This window comes from Aplysia californica, unplaced genomic scaffold (assembly GCF_000002075.1).
Source record: "Aplysia californica isolate F4 #8 unplaced genomic scaffold, AplCal3.0 scaffold00937, whole genome shotgun sequence".
In the NCBI taxonomy this organism is placed as follows: Eukaryota; Metazoa; Mollusca; class Gastropoda; order Aplysiida; family Aplysiidae; genus Aplysia; species Aplysia californica.
The window spans coordinates 67,126-84,520 of NW_004798207.1; the positions used below are offsets into that span (position 1 = coordinate 67,126).

The 17,395-nt window shown below is 39.2% G+C and overlaps 3 protein-coding genes across 3 annotated transcripts in view; 1 reads left to right on the forward strand and 2 right to left on the reverse strand.

Moving 5' to 3' along the window:
• Window positions 1-4,094, reverse strand: part of LOC101863389 (succinate dehydrogenase cytochrome b560 subunit, mitochondrial) — an 8,688-nt gene extending 4,594 nt beyond the window's left edge. The window contains exons 1-4 of the mRNA XM_013089370.2: window positions 4,052-4,094; window positions 2,155-2,208; window positions 1,399-1,503; window positions 695-756 (exon numbers count right to left, since the gene is read on the reverse strand). Coding sequence (XP_012944824.1) covers window positions 695-756; window positions 1,399-1,503; window positions 2,155-2,208; window positions 4,052-4,068 — 238 coding nt within the window. The 5' untranslated portion in view covers window positions 4,069-4,094. The remainder of the gene's footprint in view (window positions 1-694; window positions 757-1,398; window positions 1,504-2,154; window positions 2,209-4,051) is intronic.
• Window positions 4,095-5,657: 1,563 nt separating this feature from the next.
• LOC101861853 (succinate dehydrogenase cytochrome b560 subunit, mitochondrial) lies at window positions 5,658-14,616 on the forward strand. Its single transcript, XM_005110731.3, has 6 exons — window positions 5,658-5,710; window positions 6,756-6,812; window positions 7,497-7,595; window positions 8,598-8,659; window positions 9,898-10,061; window positions 12,400-14,616. Exons 1-6 carry the CDS (start codon window positions 5,694-5,696, stop codon window positions 12,520-12,522), a joined length of 522 nt encoding a protein of 173 aa, XP_005110788.1. The 5' UTR covers window positions 5,658-5,693; the 3' UTR covers window positions 12,523-14,616.
• Window positions 14,617-15,205: 589 nt separating this feature from the next.
• Window positions 15,206-17,395, reverse strand: part of LOC101863627 — an 8,196-nt gene continuing 6,006 nt past the window's right edge. Inside the window, exons 4-5 of the mRNA XM_035972980.1 lie at window positions 17,158-17,392; window positions 15,206-15,469 (exon numbers count right to left, since the gene is read on the reverse strand). Of these exons, the coding sequence (XP_035828873.1) occupies window positions 15,386-15,469; window positions 17,158-17,392 (319 nt within the window). The 3' untranslated portion in view covers window positions 15,206-15,385. The remainder of the gene's footprint in view (window positions 15,470-17,157; window positions 17,393-17,395) is intronic.

Genomic DNA, 17,395 nt, shown 5'->3' on the forward strand with positions numbered 1-17,395 from the left:
TGTTGAAGGCTGTTATTACAAATATGAAGTTTTCCATTCTCAAAGCTCAGAGAAGCTGTGGCCAAGAGGGTTACAACTTGCAAGTCTGGTCTGCCATTAGGAAGTACAAGATTTGAATTCTGGGCAGCTCCAAATTATTCCCCCCGCCTCCCCTCCCCCATTCTTCTTCTTTGCATTCTCCTGCTAGATCTCAGGGGTGTTTGACTGCTGAGATATTTCTCCACTTCCTTGGGATATACATTTGCTCTCAGCTTGTATCGTGAAAGGCCATCAGCTTCCATCACTCTCAAACTGACCTGCAAGGTGTAGATCTATAATACGACTTTGAGCATAAAGAGCAAACGTTTTACTTTTTGAAAAAAAGGTATTTCAAGGATAATTTATTTGGGAAACAGTCTCATTTTCCAAAGTTATCTTATAATCAAAATAATAATAACATTAATTATAAAAATAATAATAATAATCATCATCATCATCATCCTCAACATAATAATAATAAAAATAATAATAGTCGATGATGGAAGTGTGAATATTGTCAGGGGAGTGAAAAAAAGATCAACTCATCCTAACTTCAACTTAACCGTTGGGACCTGTATAAAGGAGAAGTGGTGCTGAGACCTGACAAACAGATCAACTTAACCGAAGATCAACTAAAACAATTTCAACACAAGCGAAGTCGGCAGTAAGATCTTACCTCCCTGCAAAGCTACGGCCGCAACACGGTTTGTGATGGAGACCACCATTGTCACATGGTACCTGAGGGCGAGAGGAGAACGCAATCCGCAATCTATTTTTCAACAGTTTATTCCGACAGAAGATTTGACAGAACGATTGTAAGTGAATGTAAAAATTGAATGCCATACCTAAACAGGAGAAACAAGCTTTTGAGGACCCTTTAGAGACGCTAAATAGGGTCATACAAGCAATTCGAAACAGACTTTGAAGCTCTCTCAAAAAAAATTTTTTTTTTAAGAGAAAAAAAAGCCCACTGCAACTTAAACTTGGTTGCCATCTGTTGCAACATACCTTTATTCAAGCCACTAACATCATGATCTCCAAAACTTATGTTTCAGCATGCAGTTACACCCATTACAAACTGGGCAGTCAATATTTTTAATTAGTACTACCAGCAATCATTCAAGCCTCATGCATGACAGCACTGGCTAAAAAAGTAACAACACCACTTACTGGACCACTGTAAAAAAGTAACAACACCACTTACTGGACCACTGTAAAAAAGTAACAACACCACTTACTGGACCACTGTAAAAAAGTAACAACACCACTTACTGGACCACTGTGTAAAAAAGTAACAACACCACTTACTGGACCACTGTGTAAAAAAGTAACAACATCACTTACTGGACCACTGTGTAAAAAAGTAACAACATCACTTACTGGACCACTGTGACGTGAGGGGACAGGGGTCGGTTCAACTGACGGTTCTTCACCCAGTATGTGTTCATCTCTTCATAGGCCGAGGGACGAGTGGCCAGGGTGGACCTGAGGACAAAATAGTTCAAAACAAGTAACAGTAAGATCAACTTTACCGTGCTCTAAAACAAAACAAACTAAAATCAACGGTGGAAATTTTGTTAGTACAGCATGTTGCTCAACACCATGCTCCATCTAAAAATACCTACAATTTATTCAATAAAATGCATTCTTTTCAACACAGCCATTAGTTTACATTATAATGTGCATTTCAAACACTACCCGGTGGGTGGGGAAACAAATAGTCTGCTGTCTCAAAGTCCTCTCCCTCTCCAGCACTCATTTTACAGGAAGGACTGCGTACCCACCACCATATGTTTTTACATATCACTACCCGGATTCGAACCCGGGACCTTTGAATGAGAGGCATACACCTTAACCTCTAGGCCACGAGAGCCCCGGAAACAAATCTTTTTACCTTCTTAAAGTTTAAAGTCAAATAAAAGTGAAAATAACTCAACATAAACATTGATTTAATTAAGAGAGGGGAGAAGGAGTGGAGTAAATAAAAAGCAATTTGAGAAGTTTACAAGGAACAAGGCAAATACCATAATAAGTGCATCATACTACTGTGCAACAGTATTTATGAGCCGCCTCAGATATTCGTTTAGTTGCAGTGTATTTCTTACAGAGTGTGTCCTTACAGCATTCCTTTCTTACCTTCTTGGTAAAATGCATGATGGCTGCCTCAGCAAGCATGATCTTCCCAAAGTCCTGGAAATAGTAAAAGTAAAATGTTTTTTTCCAACATCTAATCCTGAGAGTGAGAGAAAAACACAGTGAATTTATGTCCATTATTACATATATATCACAAGCTGTAAGTAAATAAACACTGATAGATCAGAGTACATGAAAGAGTTTCTATGAATTTAAAAAGAAGGCGTTTCTTTATATATATATACAGTTGAACCTGTGTAAGACGGAATTGCAAGGGAGCCCCAAAAAAATTCCGTCTTAGATATTTTATAATGATAATGTCTTAGACAGGGGAATTTAGCCACAAGATTTGAGAGAGGGGGGGTTCAAAGGCCCAGCTGGTGGGATCAAGGGTCGCTCATCCAGACGGCAAGCAATCACAAGTGGTCAAAACTTCACATCTCTCAGCTGCTATACATAGATCCTCTCTGATAATGACATGCGTCAGTCTTATTTATTCAATAATTAGGTTACCACCAGTGCTTGCATTTATAATTTATTTCATAGGACCACTGTTTGGCCCATTAAAAACAGAAACATGTGAACATCTCCTTTGCTTCCACCCTTAGCCCCACCCATCTGTGTAATAAGTAATAAGCACAGTCAACCAATGCCACCCCTCAGTGCCATGTAACAACGATTCGAGGAACTCTTTTCTCGGCTGGCTGTACGATCAGGGCGGCAGGCATTGTTTAAACTAATTTCAATTTCACACCTCTGGCCATCAATGGAAGTTTACGTACTGGAGCGCCACTCGAGCACTTTCACTGGCACTTGTGAGATTTCACTTCCACACAACCCTCTTCATCGCTCAGGGCTCACGTAGATGGGGTAATATCTTCCCCCAAATTGCACCCCTACTCCCCTTCCTCGCCTGGCAGTATGGTGTTAAGTTTAGAGCCGGCGGAACCAAACTTGCGAGTTTTGTTTAAAATCAGGGCTGGTTGGGCAAAGCATTTTCCGTCTTAAACACATAAAACCCTCGGAAGGAGAGGATTTTTTTTCCGTTTCCGTGTTGGACAGGTTTCCGTTTTACGCAGGTAATTAAAGAGGACAAGGGGGGAGCCGGGAGATTCCGTTAAGACAGGTTTCCATTTTACACAGGTTTCCGTTAAGGCATGTCTACAGACTCAACTGTAGATCTAGACTATAGATCTATATAACATTGTTGGCATCTTCTTTTAAAATTTGTTTTCATCTCATGTCTTCAATCTTCTTGAAGTTAATCAAGCCTGATCATGTTGTGGTATGAGGTTAATTAAAATATGAATTTTAAAAAAAAAATCCTATATATTGCACTCACTCCCAATATCCTGTCAGCTGAAACTGAGGCTGAGGGATAGGCCTATAGATCACTCCCAGTGACAAGCAAGCTTGGCAAAGTGTTACAAACAGGGAAGTAATACGTATTTACTAATTATAAATACTTTTATCTTCGGTTGTTTCCCTTCGATTGAGATTTACAAGATAAACTTGCTTTCGTAACAACGTGCATTTTTCAAGCACATTTTCCATTGTCAAAACTTCAAAACTTTAGTAAATTTTACACCAAATGCTTCCAGTGGAAACATCCATTGTGCCATTGTAATAGCAATGTCATTATTGAGCAAATGTCTCATTTTAGGGCAAGAAAACAGAACTTTAGCCTCTTTCCTTCTTCTTGACTTTGACTCTGTGGGACATTTGTCCGCTAGCAAACTCAGTTGTGGTGTAACCTCAAAAGAAATTTTACTGTCCTTTTCTTACCATTTTACGGTTAAGAAACAAATTGCTGGATACTGAAGCTAAATTTTCCTCCATATAAAACAGATTCTGACCAAATATATTAATACACAAATAGAAAAACTATTATTTAGCTCACCTCAAAGCGAGTGCCATGTCGGTGTGTTGACGCAGTGCAGTAAGCAAGTTGTACAACTCCACGAATTTCTTTCTGCTTGTTTGCTTCTAAGACTCACAGTACCCTCAAAGTTAAAGAGTTCTTTTACTTCGTTCTTAGTTCAAGTCGCAAAATATGTTCTTGGCAGGTGTTTTCATACCCAGCCTAGCCTCATATAATATTTTGTCGTGGCCGCGATTTTTAGCATTTTTTTGGTCTGCATATCACGGTACCGATTTTAGCATATAAAAAAAAAGAAAAGCTATTTCATAACCTATACTAAAACGTATTTTGATAATTTTGAACGTGTCCATCTGTAGTTATTTTCATGCGGAGAATATAAGTACACATTATATACATTACTTTTTATATATTGCTGCTTGTCTTTATTTTCCCTCTTTGTTGAGTTCTATTTTATTAATGTGTTAATTTTTTTAAAAATTGTTCTGCACGTTGTTTTTCTTTTTTTTTAAATTTGCGTGTTTACATAGCGTACGGAATATCTCTATGTCATTTAATTTGATACTGTTCCTACCTTTTCAAAAATATAGATGTGTTATGTTAGAAGGTGTCTCCACCAAAACCGAATACTGACACTGGCACACACGCCCCTTGTGTGTGATTCATAATTTACCTGTAATATCCTGTAGGCGTACTTTTTCTTGAATTACACTCGTTTAGGGTTAAAACGGCCAATCTTCGGATAGGTGGACACGTGCCGCGCTTTATTTGCTTAATTTTTGTGGTTATTTATGTGCTGTTCTAATTTTGATTTCATTCTGTGGTGAAACCTTTATTTTTTCCCTTTTTTACACTCTGTGTGGCTACAATTAAATGATACTCAGAGCACAAGTAATTCTGGTGCTTATTATAATTACCTCTATCAAAATATTGCTTTATACGTCGTCACATATAGAAAGCTTGAAAATTAATGGCAACTTTTATGGCAACTTTTGCCTTTTGGAAACTTTTGGACAAAAAATGGCAACAAACGCAGATGCTAGTCTGATATGGGGAAACACCTGTAAGGAGTACTATACAGATGATACAGTACTCCTTGGGAAGAAGATAATATTGCCAAGCACAATAAAAGTAACCGAAGTATCGATTTATGAGATTTATGAATGTAATTTGTTCTCATTTACCTTGTTGGAAAATGGGTGAAATTAGAATTTACAAGCATCTCAATTTTTGGTCAGTCTATCATGACAGCGGAAATCTGATTAGATCTAGATTTCTGGGTGCTTTGAATTTTTTAAATACATGGTATAAATAATAGGTAGCCTAGCCTAGCCTAGCCTAGTACTATGTATAGTGCAAAGATCACCATGCAATCAAGCGGCATTGCGATGTAGATCTAGGCCTACTTCTTGAGTTCTTTTCTTGCTCTTCTAAAGAATTTCTGAAAGCAAACAAATATTTTCATTTTAACACCCCCCCCCCCCCCCCCCAAAAAAAAAAATAAAAAAAATTAATTAATAAATTAAATAAATAAATAAATAAAAAGCCAAATCTTTTATGATGAAAAAATATACAACGCTAAAATATTCTAACGACTTTTCGCACCTACTTGGATTCGTATTTTCTATTTTCCATTGTGGAAGTCTTTAAAAAATAATTCAACATGGCGTTGCTTGTGAGGTAGGTCAAGACAATCTTTCATTGTAATATTTAAACGTGTATATTAATATATTTGTTGCAATAAAGAGCTCATTAGATTATTTTCTATTTTAAGTTGTTGTTTTTTTGTTAATACAACTTATAATAATGACTTGACCCGAGCCTGAGAAGACAGCTGATCTTCACTCGTACTGAAACCGAGATAATTTCGCCTTTCCTGCTTTGTTAACAGCTGACCCTTCTCTTCGGTCAAATGTGTGCCTGTTGTGTTTTAATGTTGGTGAGTCTACGGTAGGATCCATATTCAGTCGCATAGATTTATTACCATTAAGATTTGAGGTTGTTCCTTGGTTTTTTATTTATTGTAAAGGCCTGTAGTGTGCACATACACCTGCCTGGAGCGATGTGGGTCAACAAACCCTTGTGAAAGCCAATGACGGTTGAGTGACCTTAACCTTCAACTTCTTAGCTTTCTCCGTTTGATGAGTTAGCCCTATAAAATAGATATATCCTGCCGTAACCACTTAAAAAAAACACCCACCTATTGCTGGGTTACTATAGATTTGAGACTGGACTATACTCATCATTCCTTTTTAACCGGTTTCTTTTCATTCCAACCACAACTCAAGTCAAGGCTTGAAGGAGCCACTTTTCTTGAACTCTGCTGTCTTTCTCTGACTGTAAAAATTAGGCTACCCCCTTCCTCTCCCCCACAACTCTTTTATTTGTATTCATGGGAAATGATTGAGTCTTTTTTGTTTGCCTCTTCTTGTCTTATTGAACATTTATATATGATCTCGACTCTTTTCTTTTCAACCGCTTTCTTTCTATCATTTCATATCTAGAGAAATTCTAGATCTAGATCTAGACTAAATCTAGATCTAGATCTAGTTTTATTCTGTAACTAAAGTAGGCCTAATTTAATAAAATTTTGGTATAAAATTTTCTCTCCAAATTATTTTAGACTTTTTGTTTCTTATCTCTGAGTCAGAATCATTTTATTTTATTGACCTTTTTTTCCCTCTGATATCAAATACAACTTTTCTTGTTGTTTTTTTCCTCTCAGGTCCTTAGGTCGGCAGACATGCCTTCTGAAGCAAATGCCATTATTGGCTGCACGAAGGTAAGGCTAATTTTTTTGTAAAGTATGTTTGTATGCCACAGTAAAAATTATTATAGACTAATAAAGAGATTCTTCTTTGAAGAAAATGTCTGGTTTTCATAATTAAAATTGGGTGAGCTCCTGGAACGAAGCCCATAGAAAAAGTCATCGTTGTTTTCAATAAAACTTTCTTTATTTTATTTTACTATTGTAAGTACATACATGTATATCTTTTGTTGTTGGAAAAAGAACTTTGGTATAATAAATGTTTTACACTCCCATCGACAGAATGTATTGAGATCATTTTAGAGACACACCTTTTTGACTTACCTTGTCAGGACCATCTTAGGTTAGGGTATTTGAATCTGTTGATGGGACATATATATATATATATTAATCAAAGTGGAGAGACATGCAGACACTTCCAAAAAAAATGTGTTTCCCCACTCAAGAATTGAACTCAAATCTTTTGTAGGCAAGGCTTTGAGTTTTCCCCTCACACGTCAGATGCCAGTGGTGTATAAAAGTCGCAGTGTGTAGAATATTTTAAAATCATTATGTCAAAAAATAGTTTAAGTTGATATATATATATTATCAATATTAGCCTGCAGAGGATCTAGGTCATAAAACTAGGTGGGTACATGGTTGTTTCTATTGCCTTACACAAAATGTATCCCTCTTGCTGTACAATTTTAATCCTGTCAGGTCAAACAAGGCCACAACAGCGTATGAAGAGATGAGTCGCTTCTGGGCCCGCAACCGTGCCCTTAAACGCCCCCTGTCCCCATTCCTCACAGTGTACAAGTAAGTATGTACCGAGAGCTTTGACTTAACGGGAATCTTAAGTATCAGAGTGTGCGGACAGTGCATCGTGCTCGGCAGTTGCTACTTGTTTTTGCATTTCAGACTTCAGCACACAGCATAAATCTTGCCATCACCTGCAGCTTTAGGGTGGGAAAGATGAGTCCAAAACACACACATTGAAGAACTTTGCGAAGCTCTATTTCAAACAGACAAACTTTGTCAGAGTAGAGACAAAGAGTGAAAAAAATCCAGCTATGCTATATATACAAGTGCAGGATAGTTGATCTCAATCTAGGTCAGTTGCAAAATGACAACTTCTTTCATCCGTGCCACAAAAGCAATGTTTGGAAAATGCTGGTTTTAGCTTTGCCAACTCCTCAAAATATTCTATGACTCTGAATACACTCATGTCTGTCCAAGACGAACACCCATTGTCATCTGAGACAGGTCTTTCTCTTAGTCAGTGTTATTTATAAATTAAATAGATAGGTACTCAAGGTGGGACTTGGAAGGGGTTGTTTGTGTAAGAGCTTGTCTTGTACGGGTGATTATTTGAGCTAGTTGGAGTTTAATTGTGGCTTATTTTGTTCTTTTAAGCTCGTAAGAGTCAATGTTCACCTATTCTTTTAGTTGTATAATATTGTTATTTTAATAGATGGAGAACTGAAGTTTGACTATAAAAGCATTTGTAAAAAGACGAAAGAAGGGAATGGCTCTGGTTGATTGTCTGATTGTGTGTCATATTACAATTTATTAAAATTGTTTCCCAAGCATATATTGGGGAAAGAATGGTTTATGATATGGCAGACAAACTTTTGGAGTCTTTATTTCTTTTTAAAATTTCATTTTATTTATCTACTGCGTTAAGGATATTTTATAGAGTTTGATGTGATTGGTGTGTTTCATCATTGCCTTTAAAAAATAATTGTGAATACAGCTATGTACATATATGTGGGTTTTTACCATATCAAAACGTAACCACAAATTTTTCTCCATTATCAGACCTCATCTCGCAATGATGACCTCACTGACGCATCGAGTGACAGGTGTGGCCATGCAAGTTGGTGAGTAAATTCCTCCTTGTATTGGACCGGTAGTACTCTTCTGTGGTCAGTCTCTTTATTTGTTTTGTCATTTTGTTAAGCTGGACCTGCCATGTTGATGATGCAGATTTTTAAAGTGGCATCTGTTCTCATTTTTCACATAAATACCCATGCTCCCTCACACATACTCTCGCGTATGTGTATGCGCGCGCGCACACAGACCTACACTCACACACACACACAGAGAGACATGTGTCATCGCCACAGTCCCAGTCCCACTTAACCACTCATCTTTCTCTATCTCTCTCCAACCCTACCCTCCCCAATCTTGACATTTATAATTTATATGCTATTTGACTGAAGTCTCGCAGGTGGTTGGAGGGAGCCACTGGTTGGTGTACCCCCTCGGGGTGGTGCCACTGACTGAAGTGTCTTTAGACCATTCCCAAAAGGGCGGCATTAACATGTTCTTATGCAAAGTAGAATTGTAAATGGGCTGATTCATCGATATCATGCTCAGAACTGTGCCTTTCCTAATCCTTACCATCGTCATTTTCATATTTTCCCTCTACTTCTTTTGTATGTTTGTCACACTCTTGTGACCCACTATTTCCGGGGTGCCTTGATAGTCGAAGCAGACTTTGTGCTGTTGAAGCTAAAGAGGTGAGCAGAGTAAGTCTGATTCCCTGTAAGGACTTCTCTGTTGACATCCACCCCTTGGCGCTCAAATGACCTCATGCAGTTACGAGTGCCGTAAGACCTCTACAAAACAAACTGGTTGGTCTTTCATCTTTTCTTTCCCTCTATTGCATCTATCTCTCTTGTTTCATCCCTACATTACATACTGTTATTGTGTCGTTGTGCTTTTCTCTACTCAATCTCAAACGGAGGCCTCATCAGTAAAATGTGTATGCTTTATACCTCGGTACGTTGACAAAACACCTTTTTTTTATTCACAGCGGTTTCGTGAAATCAACTTTTTTAGTTTTTCTTATAATATTTAAACTATTTTGCACTGTACATCTACGTTTGATCTCGCACCCTGAAGAGAAATGTTATTACCTGTGCTCAACAGATGTTATAAGAAAATCGAAAGTTGCGGATTTCTCAAAATTGCAGTAAATAAGAGAAAGACGTTTTGTCAAGAGTACTGCAGTATATGGGTTGTGGGCCATTTGCCTAAAGCACGGAATGAAATACCCACCTACCTACCTACCTACCTACCTAACCCCCTACCCTCTTCCTCCCCCCTCTATCAGTGATCTGCGGCACGTCCATCATCCTCCTGTGCGTTCCCGGAGACTTCAAGGACAACCTGGAGCTGCTCAAGAACCTGAGCCTGGCCCCCGTTATCGTCTACGGCCTCAAGTACATCTTCGCCTTCCCCGTCACTTACCACTTCCTCAACGGCATCAGGCATTTGGTGAGAGTCTCTTTCTCGTGAAGTAAACACTTGTTATTGATTGACAGGTGCTCTGGTGTCGTTTGCTCCTTCTTTCCTATCCATGCTTTCAGTGTTCCGTATTTTTACAGAAATCCGCACTTGCTCCCGAATCATTATCAACTCTATCTGTTAAAAAAGTGCGATATTGTAGGGCTACCGAAATTACGTGGCTGAGGGTCCGTACTCGCCTTCGTATCATCATGTATGAGCTACGGATATTGACTGTAATTCTCTCGACAATAGGTTAATGTTATAAAACCTACCATATTGTGCATTTCTTGCAATCAGTCATTTTCCAGCTATGCATTCATTGCGGGTTGGTCTGCAATACATTTTTACCTGCGAATTGATCAAAATCTGGCCAGCCATCATAGGGAACTTTTTGTGCCAATTTCCTCCTTTCTTTCATTCACTCATTCTTTCTGCTTTTACACATTGCCAGCAATAGAAAGATTTGTAGGTGAAGAATTTGTGGGTGTAAATATCCATCTCTGAACTCACACCCCCCCGGGGCAGTGCCACTGACTGTAGTGACCCCCCAGGGCAGTGCCACTGACTGAAGTGTCTTTAGGCCATTCCCCGCGGGGCAATGCCACTGACTGAAGTGTCTTTCGGACATTCCCAAAGGGGGGACATTTCTAGTTCATGCACAGTAGAATTGTAATTGGGCTGACTCATCATGTCATGCTCATAACTGTGCCTGATCTACAACAGTGAACTGCTGCTTTTTCTTTCCTAATCCTTACTATTGTCATTTTTCCTCTACTTCTTTTGTATGTTTGTCACACTCCTGTGACCCGCTATTTCCGGGGTGCCTTGATAGTCGAAGCAGAACTTGTGCTGTTGAAGCTAGAGAAGTGAGCAAAGGAAGTCTGATTGTGTGATTCCCTGTAAAGGCTTCTCTGTTGACACCCTCCCCTTGACACTTATATGACCTTATGCAGTTGCGAGCGCCGTAAAACCCTCTGCTAAAAAAAATTAATCTGAACTCACAAAGTTTTATTTAAAAAGTTATGTATATTTGCTCCCTTTGGATTAGAACTCGACACTTACCTCCTTGCCTGCTTCGCCTAAACCCAGTTCACAGTGCAGAAAGTCTCGTCAAATCTCCATTTGATGTTGTTTGATAGATTTGAGGTCAGCACAGTTTCCCTTCATGGAGGGGCAAAAACTGCCAAAGTCTTTTGGCTCAATTCGATGAGATCTTCCAGGATCAAACTTGTTTGAAAACAGCCGAACAGAAGACTACTATACCGTACGTTGTGGAGTCAGATCTTGTGTTTGTTTGTGTGGAATACAGTAGACCCTAATGGACCTCGACTGAGGCAAATTTTATGAAGTAAGGCAGAGATCAGTTTTGATATTGTGTGCACTAGCCAGCGCAATCCCTCAATCCCTCAAATATATTAAATTATATCGAATAGGGATTTGACTAAACTTAAACTCACTGAAGATGTTTCCTGTTAAAAACATGGGATGGCCCGTCAGTTCTGTGAGATGGTTCCCCTGGAAAACGCGGGATCGTCATTATCGCAGATAGCCTCTATATACATGCCGCTAAAACTAAAAGCACAGGATCCAGCTAAAATGTTTGCGTTGCTATTTGTTTTGTTCCACGCAAAAATTCCCGCAAATCAGTCGATAACTTTGTGATCCAGAGCATTTTTAGTTTAGTGACTGCTAAGATTGTTTGTGTTGTAAATTGCTGTGACTGTCTACACGGAGCCTCCTTATTTTCTTATTCATAAATTTGTTGAACATTGAATTTTATATCTTTTTATTAAAAAATCAGGACAAATAATCTAGCCCAGATAGAGACTTGTACTTTGGTATGTTTATCGTTCTTGTGTTCTTCTGGATTATGGCCATTGCAGTTGGTTAAGTGGTTAAATTTTTTTATAATTTTGGAAAAAAAAAGCCAAAAACGTTCAGCCTTCGGTGCTTGTACATAGTAAAATCCTTCATCAGTCTTCAGTGAGTTAAGCAACTGGGTAGAAAGTTACACTCACGAAGGGAAAGAACACTCAGAAGTAGTGTAATTGTAATTGGAGGATGAAGTTTGACAAATCATTTTTTTCCCCCGCACAAACTTTTGATTTTAAATTTTTTTTTGGGGGGGGGGGGGGGGAGGGGTACACAAGCAGATTATCCTTACATTACATTTTACAAAATAAAACTTAAATGAACAACTGAAGGTTTATTCTTCCTTCTGATGTATGCTGGTTGTTCGTTTTTTTCCTTCCCCAGCCTGTTTGGAGAATAATAATAATAATAATAATAATAAACAATTATTGTTTTTTTATCTTTGTCCAACCAGGCATGGGACGGGGGCTATGGATTCGGCCTGAAGACCCTGTACAAATCTGGCTACTTTGTGATGGCCCTGACGGCCGTGGTATCCACCTATTTCGTGTTTGGCATCAAGCCCAGCGCCATGTAAACGCAGAAATGTGATGATCCATTTAATCGTAAACAGCTGCGAGAAAGATGTGGTGGGTACAGTGGAACAAATGGACGTAGTCATAAACTGGACAATGTGAGGGTGTGAATTTTAAAATCTTGCAGACTCTTTAACTTCATCTCTGTTTGACTGTTGATTTATTGGTATTGTTAACTGAATGAGAAGTCAATCTATAGTAATCAACCAACAGTTAAACGAAAATGAAGTAATGAATATGCAGATTTTCAAGACTGGATACCCCCACAATATCCAGATATGTGATTATGACCATTTTTCCATCGGACCTGCTTTGAGAGAGCTGTGATGGATGGCACGGAATGAAGGGATATCGTCTGCGTATTGTCAATGCAAATGTATCGGAAGGTTATTGGTCAAATTTGTCAGCAGAAGACAGTAGGGAGGGAGTAAATCAAGACAGAGCCCTACGGCTGCCATCCCCAAGTCTCAATGATCTACTACAACATGTAAGTTATAATGGCACTTGTTGTCAAAATAAATTGACTAAGGACGCACAAATCATTGAGTTGGTGCTAAAGGGTGTAAGGGCGTCTATACTTTTGCTGAATTCTGCTGGTAAATGTGGCTGTGTGCGGGGGCTTTGGGTAAGGGTTTGCGCTATATTGTGATTTCGGAGGTTGTCACAGCTGATCTATAGACACTTCAGACGGAGACCCGTTGGTGGAGCTGTGACTGATGTGTATCCAAATCTCCTTTTACTTTTACAACAAGCATTGTCTCTAAACTCCTGATTTGGAGGTTCGGTGAAAGGCTGAGGGCTTTCTATGGACGTTGCTTCATTTATTTAAAATTTCAAAATAGTATTACTTTTAATCTCAAAACAGTACATGTATAACTAACAATGGTGTGTCAACATTGTGTTTACAGTTAGACTAGTTTCTTTTTAAATAAATTATTTCATTGAAAGTTGTTGGGGTTTTTTGTTGTTGTTGCCCGTTATTGTCAAGGGGCACAGATGAAAAACTGGAACCTTTTTCATTTTGCAATATATATATATAATAATTGATATATAGATGAGTCTTATGTGGCGAGCAACAAACAACAACCCAAAGAAAAAACTGGTGGCTTGGAATTTCTCTGTGTAGAGAATGTGGTGCTGGTTGCCTTCAGAAAGTGAAAGACTCGGAAGGAAATAAGCCTCACTATGAGATGGGCAGCGGCAAAGGTCGGTAGTTGACAACTAAGCTATGGACTGGGAATGAGATCACTGTAGAAAGCTGTTTTTGTTTTTTTTAAATCAGCTTTGTATCCTAAAGAGTTGAATATTTTTTCAGTTGAAGAGTTCTGATGTTGATACATGTTTTGATGCTTTATGTTCACAGCTGTCTTTGTTTTATCGTCTGGTTGGGTATCTTCGCTTTAAGCCAGTAAAAATATATTGATAGTGTCTGCCAAAATTTTCTAAAACCAAATATTTTTTTTTACTTCGTTGTAAAGCAGGGTGCAGTACATCATCTCAATAAATGGTGTACAAATTCAATGAAGAGAAACGCATGAAACATCAACACGAAATTTGAGTTGCGGTGGTCTTTGATACTTTTATTAAAGGGTTTTTAGCCGCTGCGATATAATCGCTTCATGAGAGGTGGCCAATGGCCCATCAGTGTCTGAAACCATCTGAATGTTCGCACGTTAGTTGTAGTTTAGAAAATTCTTCAAGTTTTTTTCAACCTCCTGGAGCATCAACAACATGTTGTCCTGTGAATTTAAAAGTTTTTCAGTTGTCGTAATATATATATTATATAGCCTATTATGTTTGTGCTATGTTACCTGAATCTTGCTTTCAAGTAATTCCCTCCATTGTTTGATGTTTTTTCCTCTCCACCCGTCAGCCATGTACATCAACAAACTGGCAATGAAACACATCGGGATCTGAAATGCTGACGTTTTTTAATTAAGTCTGGCAACATTTCGGAAATGTTTTCGTGCCGCTGGCAACCAAATGTATAATGTGTAGGGCAATCTGTGAAGTGACCTGGCTGTTTGGCAGTTTGTTGTTCACAACATTTTGGACCTTTGTCTTGGTTTCTCAATAAAAAGCCAAGAATGTCGACCTTATTTTGTTTGATGTCTTCATTTCATCTTTGTTAACAAATTTGTTCAGAAATGTTTCTACCGTCTTTCTGTCGAAAAGAAATGTATATATATATATATATATATATATATTCTCCTTCACATTGTACTGGTACCTGTGGTTGGTTAGAGAAACTAATGAAAGTAGCCTATGTGTGCCAAGTTGCAAAGCTCTATCTTTATTCCTTCATAATTTAGTACACAGAGACTTCTTGAACCCCCATCGTATTTCTTCTTTTGACCAAGTTTGTGAAGTGGTTGTCATCATTTTCGTGATCTAGTGAAATAGCTGCAATCGTTTTGTTCATGTAGTAAGTGGTGCATCCAAATCGAGTTTTCCGTGTGAGTGGTTGGCGGATGCTCTGGTGTGGTTTGCTCCTTCTTTCTTATCACTATCATGCATCTATCGTCCTTATCTCTCCTCTTTTTTTGTGTTTTTTTTAATTTCTCTTGTAACACCTATATGGCCTGATTGTGTTGGAAGTACCGTAAAACACCTATAAAAACGAGAACGACTTTTACCTGAACATCAGAAAAATATTTACACAAATATATAATAAGGGGGCATGTGTAAATGTTTGCAAGCGATGAATTTATTCATGCATATAAATACATATTACATGATATATATATGTTGAAATCGAACTGAACCACACGTCTCCAACACACACAGGCAGACGCACTTTCCTTCCCTCCCAGGACTCAGTGAGTGAGACAGGCCCAGGTGGACAGTAAGGTTCTGATGACGTCACTAGTCTTGACCCTTGCTGTCCCCACCTTGTGCCTCTGTGCCGGTCAGTTTCATAACTGTGCGCCGGTCAGCTTTTGCCACGGCCTGAAACAGAATTGTCTTCATAGATCAGGGGAGAGCTTTTGACAGAGTCAGTCTTGTCGAACCGTGGAAAACACTTGATGAACTATGTGATATGTGGCGTCAGAGGACAACTATTGTTGGAAAAATTGCTACCCTAAACTTACAAAGTTCTGTGTGCTCAGTCCATTATGTACCTAGTTTTGAGACATTTGGCTCACCAATTGTCAAACTCTCGTGATCTAAAGGTATGATATTCGCTTATTATTCAATAGGTCCCGGGCTCGATATCTGACAGCGACGGAAAATTTTCTTCTCTGAAAATTTCTCCTTTCACTTTCACCTCCTTTCCTGCTCTCTAAAACTAACCGGATTCTGTCGTCTGCTGTCGTTTTCACTTTCTGCCCCCCCCCCCCCCTTTGCTTCCTCCTCTGCACTTCAGACTCTTTCTGCAGCTTCTGTGCTGCTACTCCCCGGCTCCTTACTGCTGTCTTTCAGCCACACCCCTGATCTCAAGGTAGATAAAGTCTGACACTTAACCTTCTTGGATGTGGGCAAAAAATCTCGGAGGTCTGATGTGCTAGTTGCGTGCGTTAACAAAAATCTCATGGTGGTCTTAAAACCGATACGAGTAAACTCCGGCCGCCACCCGGGCAAAATTCAAAATTAAGTCATATCAGACTGATAATGCTTACTTAATGTGTCCCGCGCGCCAATATAGCCATATAGATCTCAATTGCGGGCGCCGTAAAACACACCAAAAAAAAAAACTTTTTCTAATGCAATTCTCTGAATGTTTCGAGTGTCTATCACTCGGGGGGGGGGGGAAAATAGGTTTGATACTGTCGGCTTACAGTTTATTGTAAATTATGTTTCACACCACCATCGCCACAATTTAGACCACGGGGTGCAGCCCAAGAAATCCCAGGATATAGCACACTAGCAGGCGGAGGTTTGTGGGTGAGTGTAACTAACTACTGTTGTGTTTTACGGCCCATTCGACTCAATTTAATAATAATAATAAGAAGAAGAGCATTTGTATCCCGCCTTTCCCCCACAACATAGGCCCAAGGCGTACATAGGAGATAAAAAACGCATTCATACTAACACCATACAAATTCATCATGTGCGCACTTTTTGACAGCAACATTCTTTCAGATTTAGGGCAGGCAAGACGCAGACTGCTTCGACTTCGACTCTGCCTTTTTTTGCATACAGAGAAGCACATTGACACAATAAATATGCCATATGATTTAGTACCAGGGAAAAGTAAAACAGAGAGGAACATCGAAGGGAAAGTAAAATGTATAAGTAGGACCTACCAGTGGCGCTTGTCAGGGCCGACCTGGGTTGTGTGGGATACAACATCCCAACGGACAGACGGAGACGCTATTAATCATTTTTTTTTAAGCCAGAAGATTTTTTAAAACCCCACCAACAACAACATTAAAAAACTTCCCCACCAGCGGTTCGAAACCAATCAATTTCCATGAGCAGTAAGTGCGGTATTCATTACGTAAGACATGTCAACAAAATCCAATATGGCCTCCGTATCCATGGAAATGAAACGTTTTTCTCAAATTTGATGACAGTTTTTAAGACTCCTTACTATGCTTGTTATATGTGTGAAATTTGGTAAAATTCGGTCAAGTAATTAGCGAGATAGCCTTCAGGTGTAACCCCCCCCCCCCTTAAGTAGGCCGACACAGTACCAGTTGCTGCTGCTGCTGGCTGGTGATGGTGAGGGACACTCTGGCCTCCGGGAAGCTGTTGTTTGCCTGGTGTTGTCTTTCCTCGTGGTCAAGCTGCTGGTCAAGCTCCGAGGGGGAGACAACTCCAGCGGAGTCGGCCAGGCCTCCTGTGGCTGTCCAGTTGCCAGATTTGGAGATGAGGATGTGGACAGTGGGGGCCACGAACTCGCCTGCCTCGTTGAAGACGTGTTTGTCACTT

Bases quoted from the DNA above. Each gene is read 5' to 3' on its own strand.
- LOC101861853 (XM_005110731.3), top strand. The intron at 7,596-8,597 runs GTAAGTATGTAC...CTCCATTATCAG, and splicing joins CCATTCCTCACAGTGTACAA to ACCTCATCTCGCAATGATGA. The intron at 10,062-12,399 runs GTGAGAGTCTCT...TTGTCCAACCAG, and splicing joins TCAACGGCATCAGGCATTTG to GCATGGGACGGGGGCTATGG.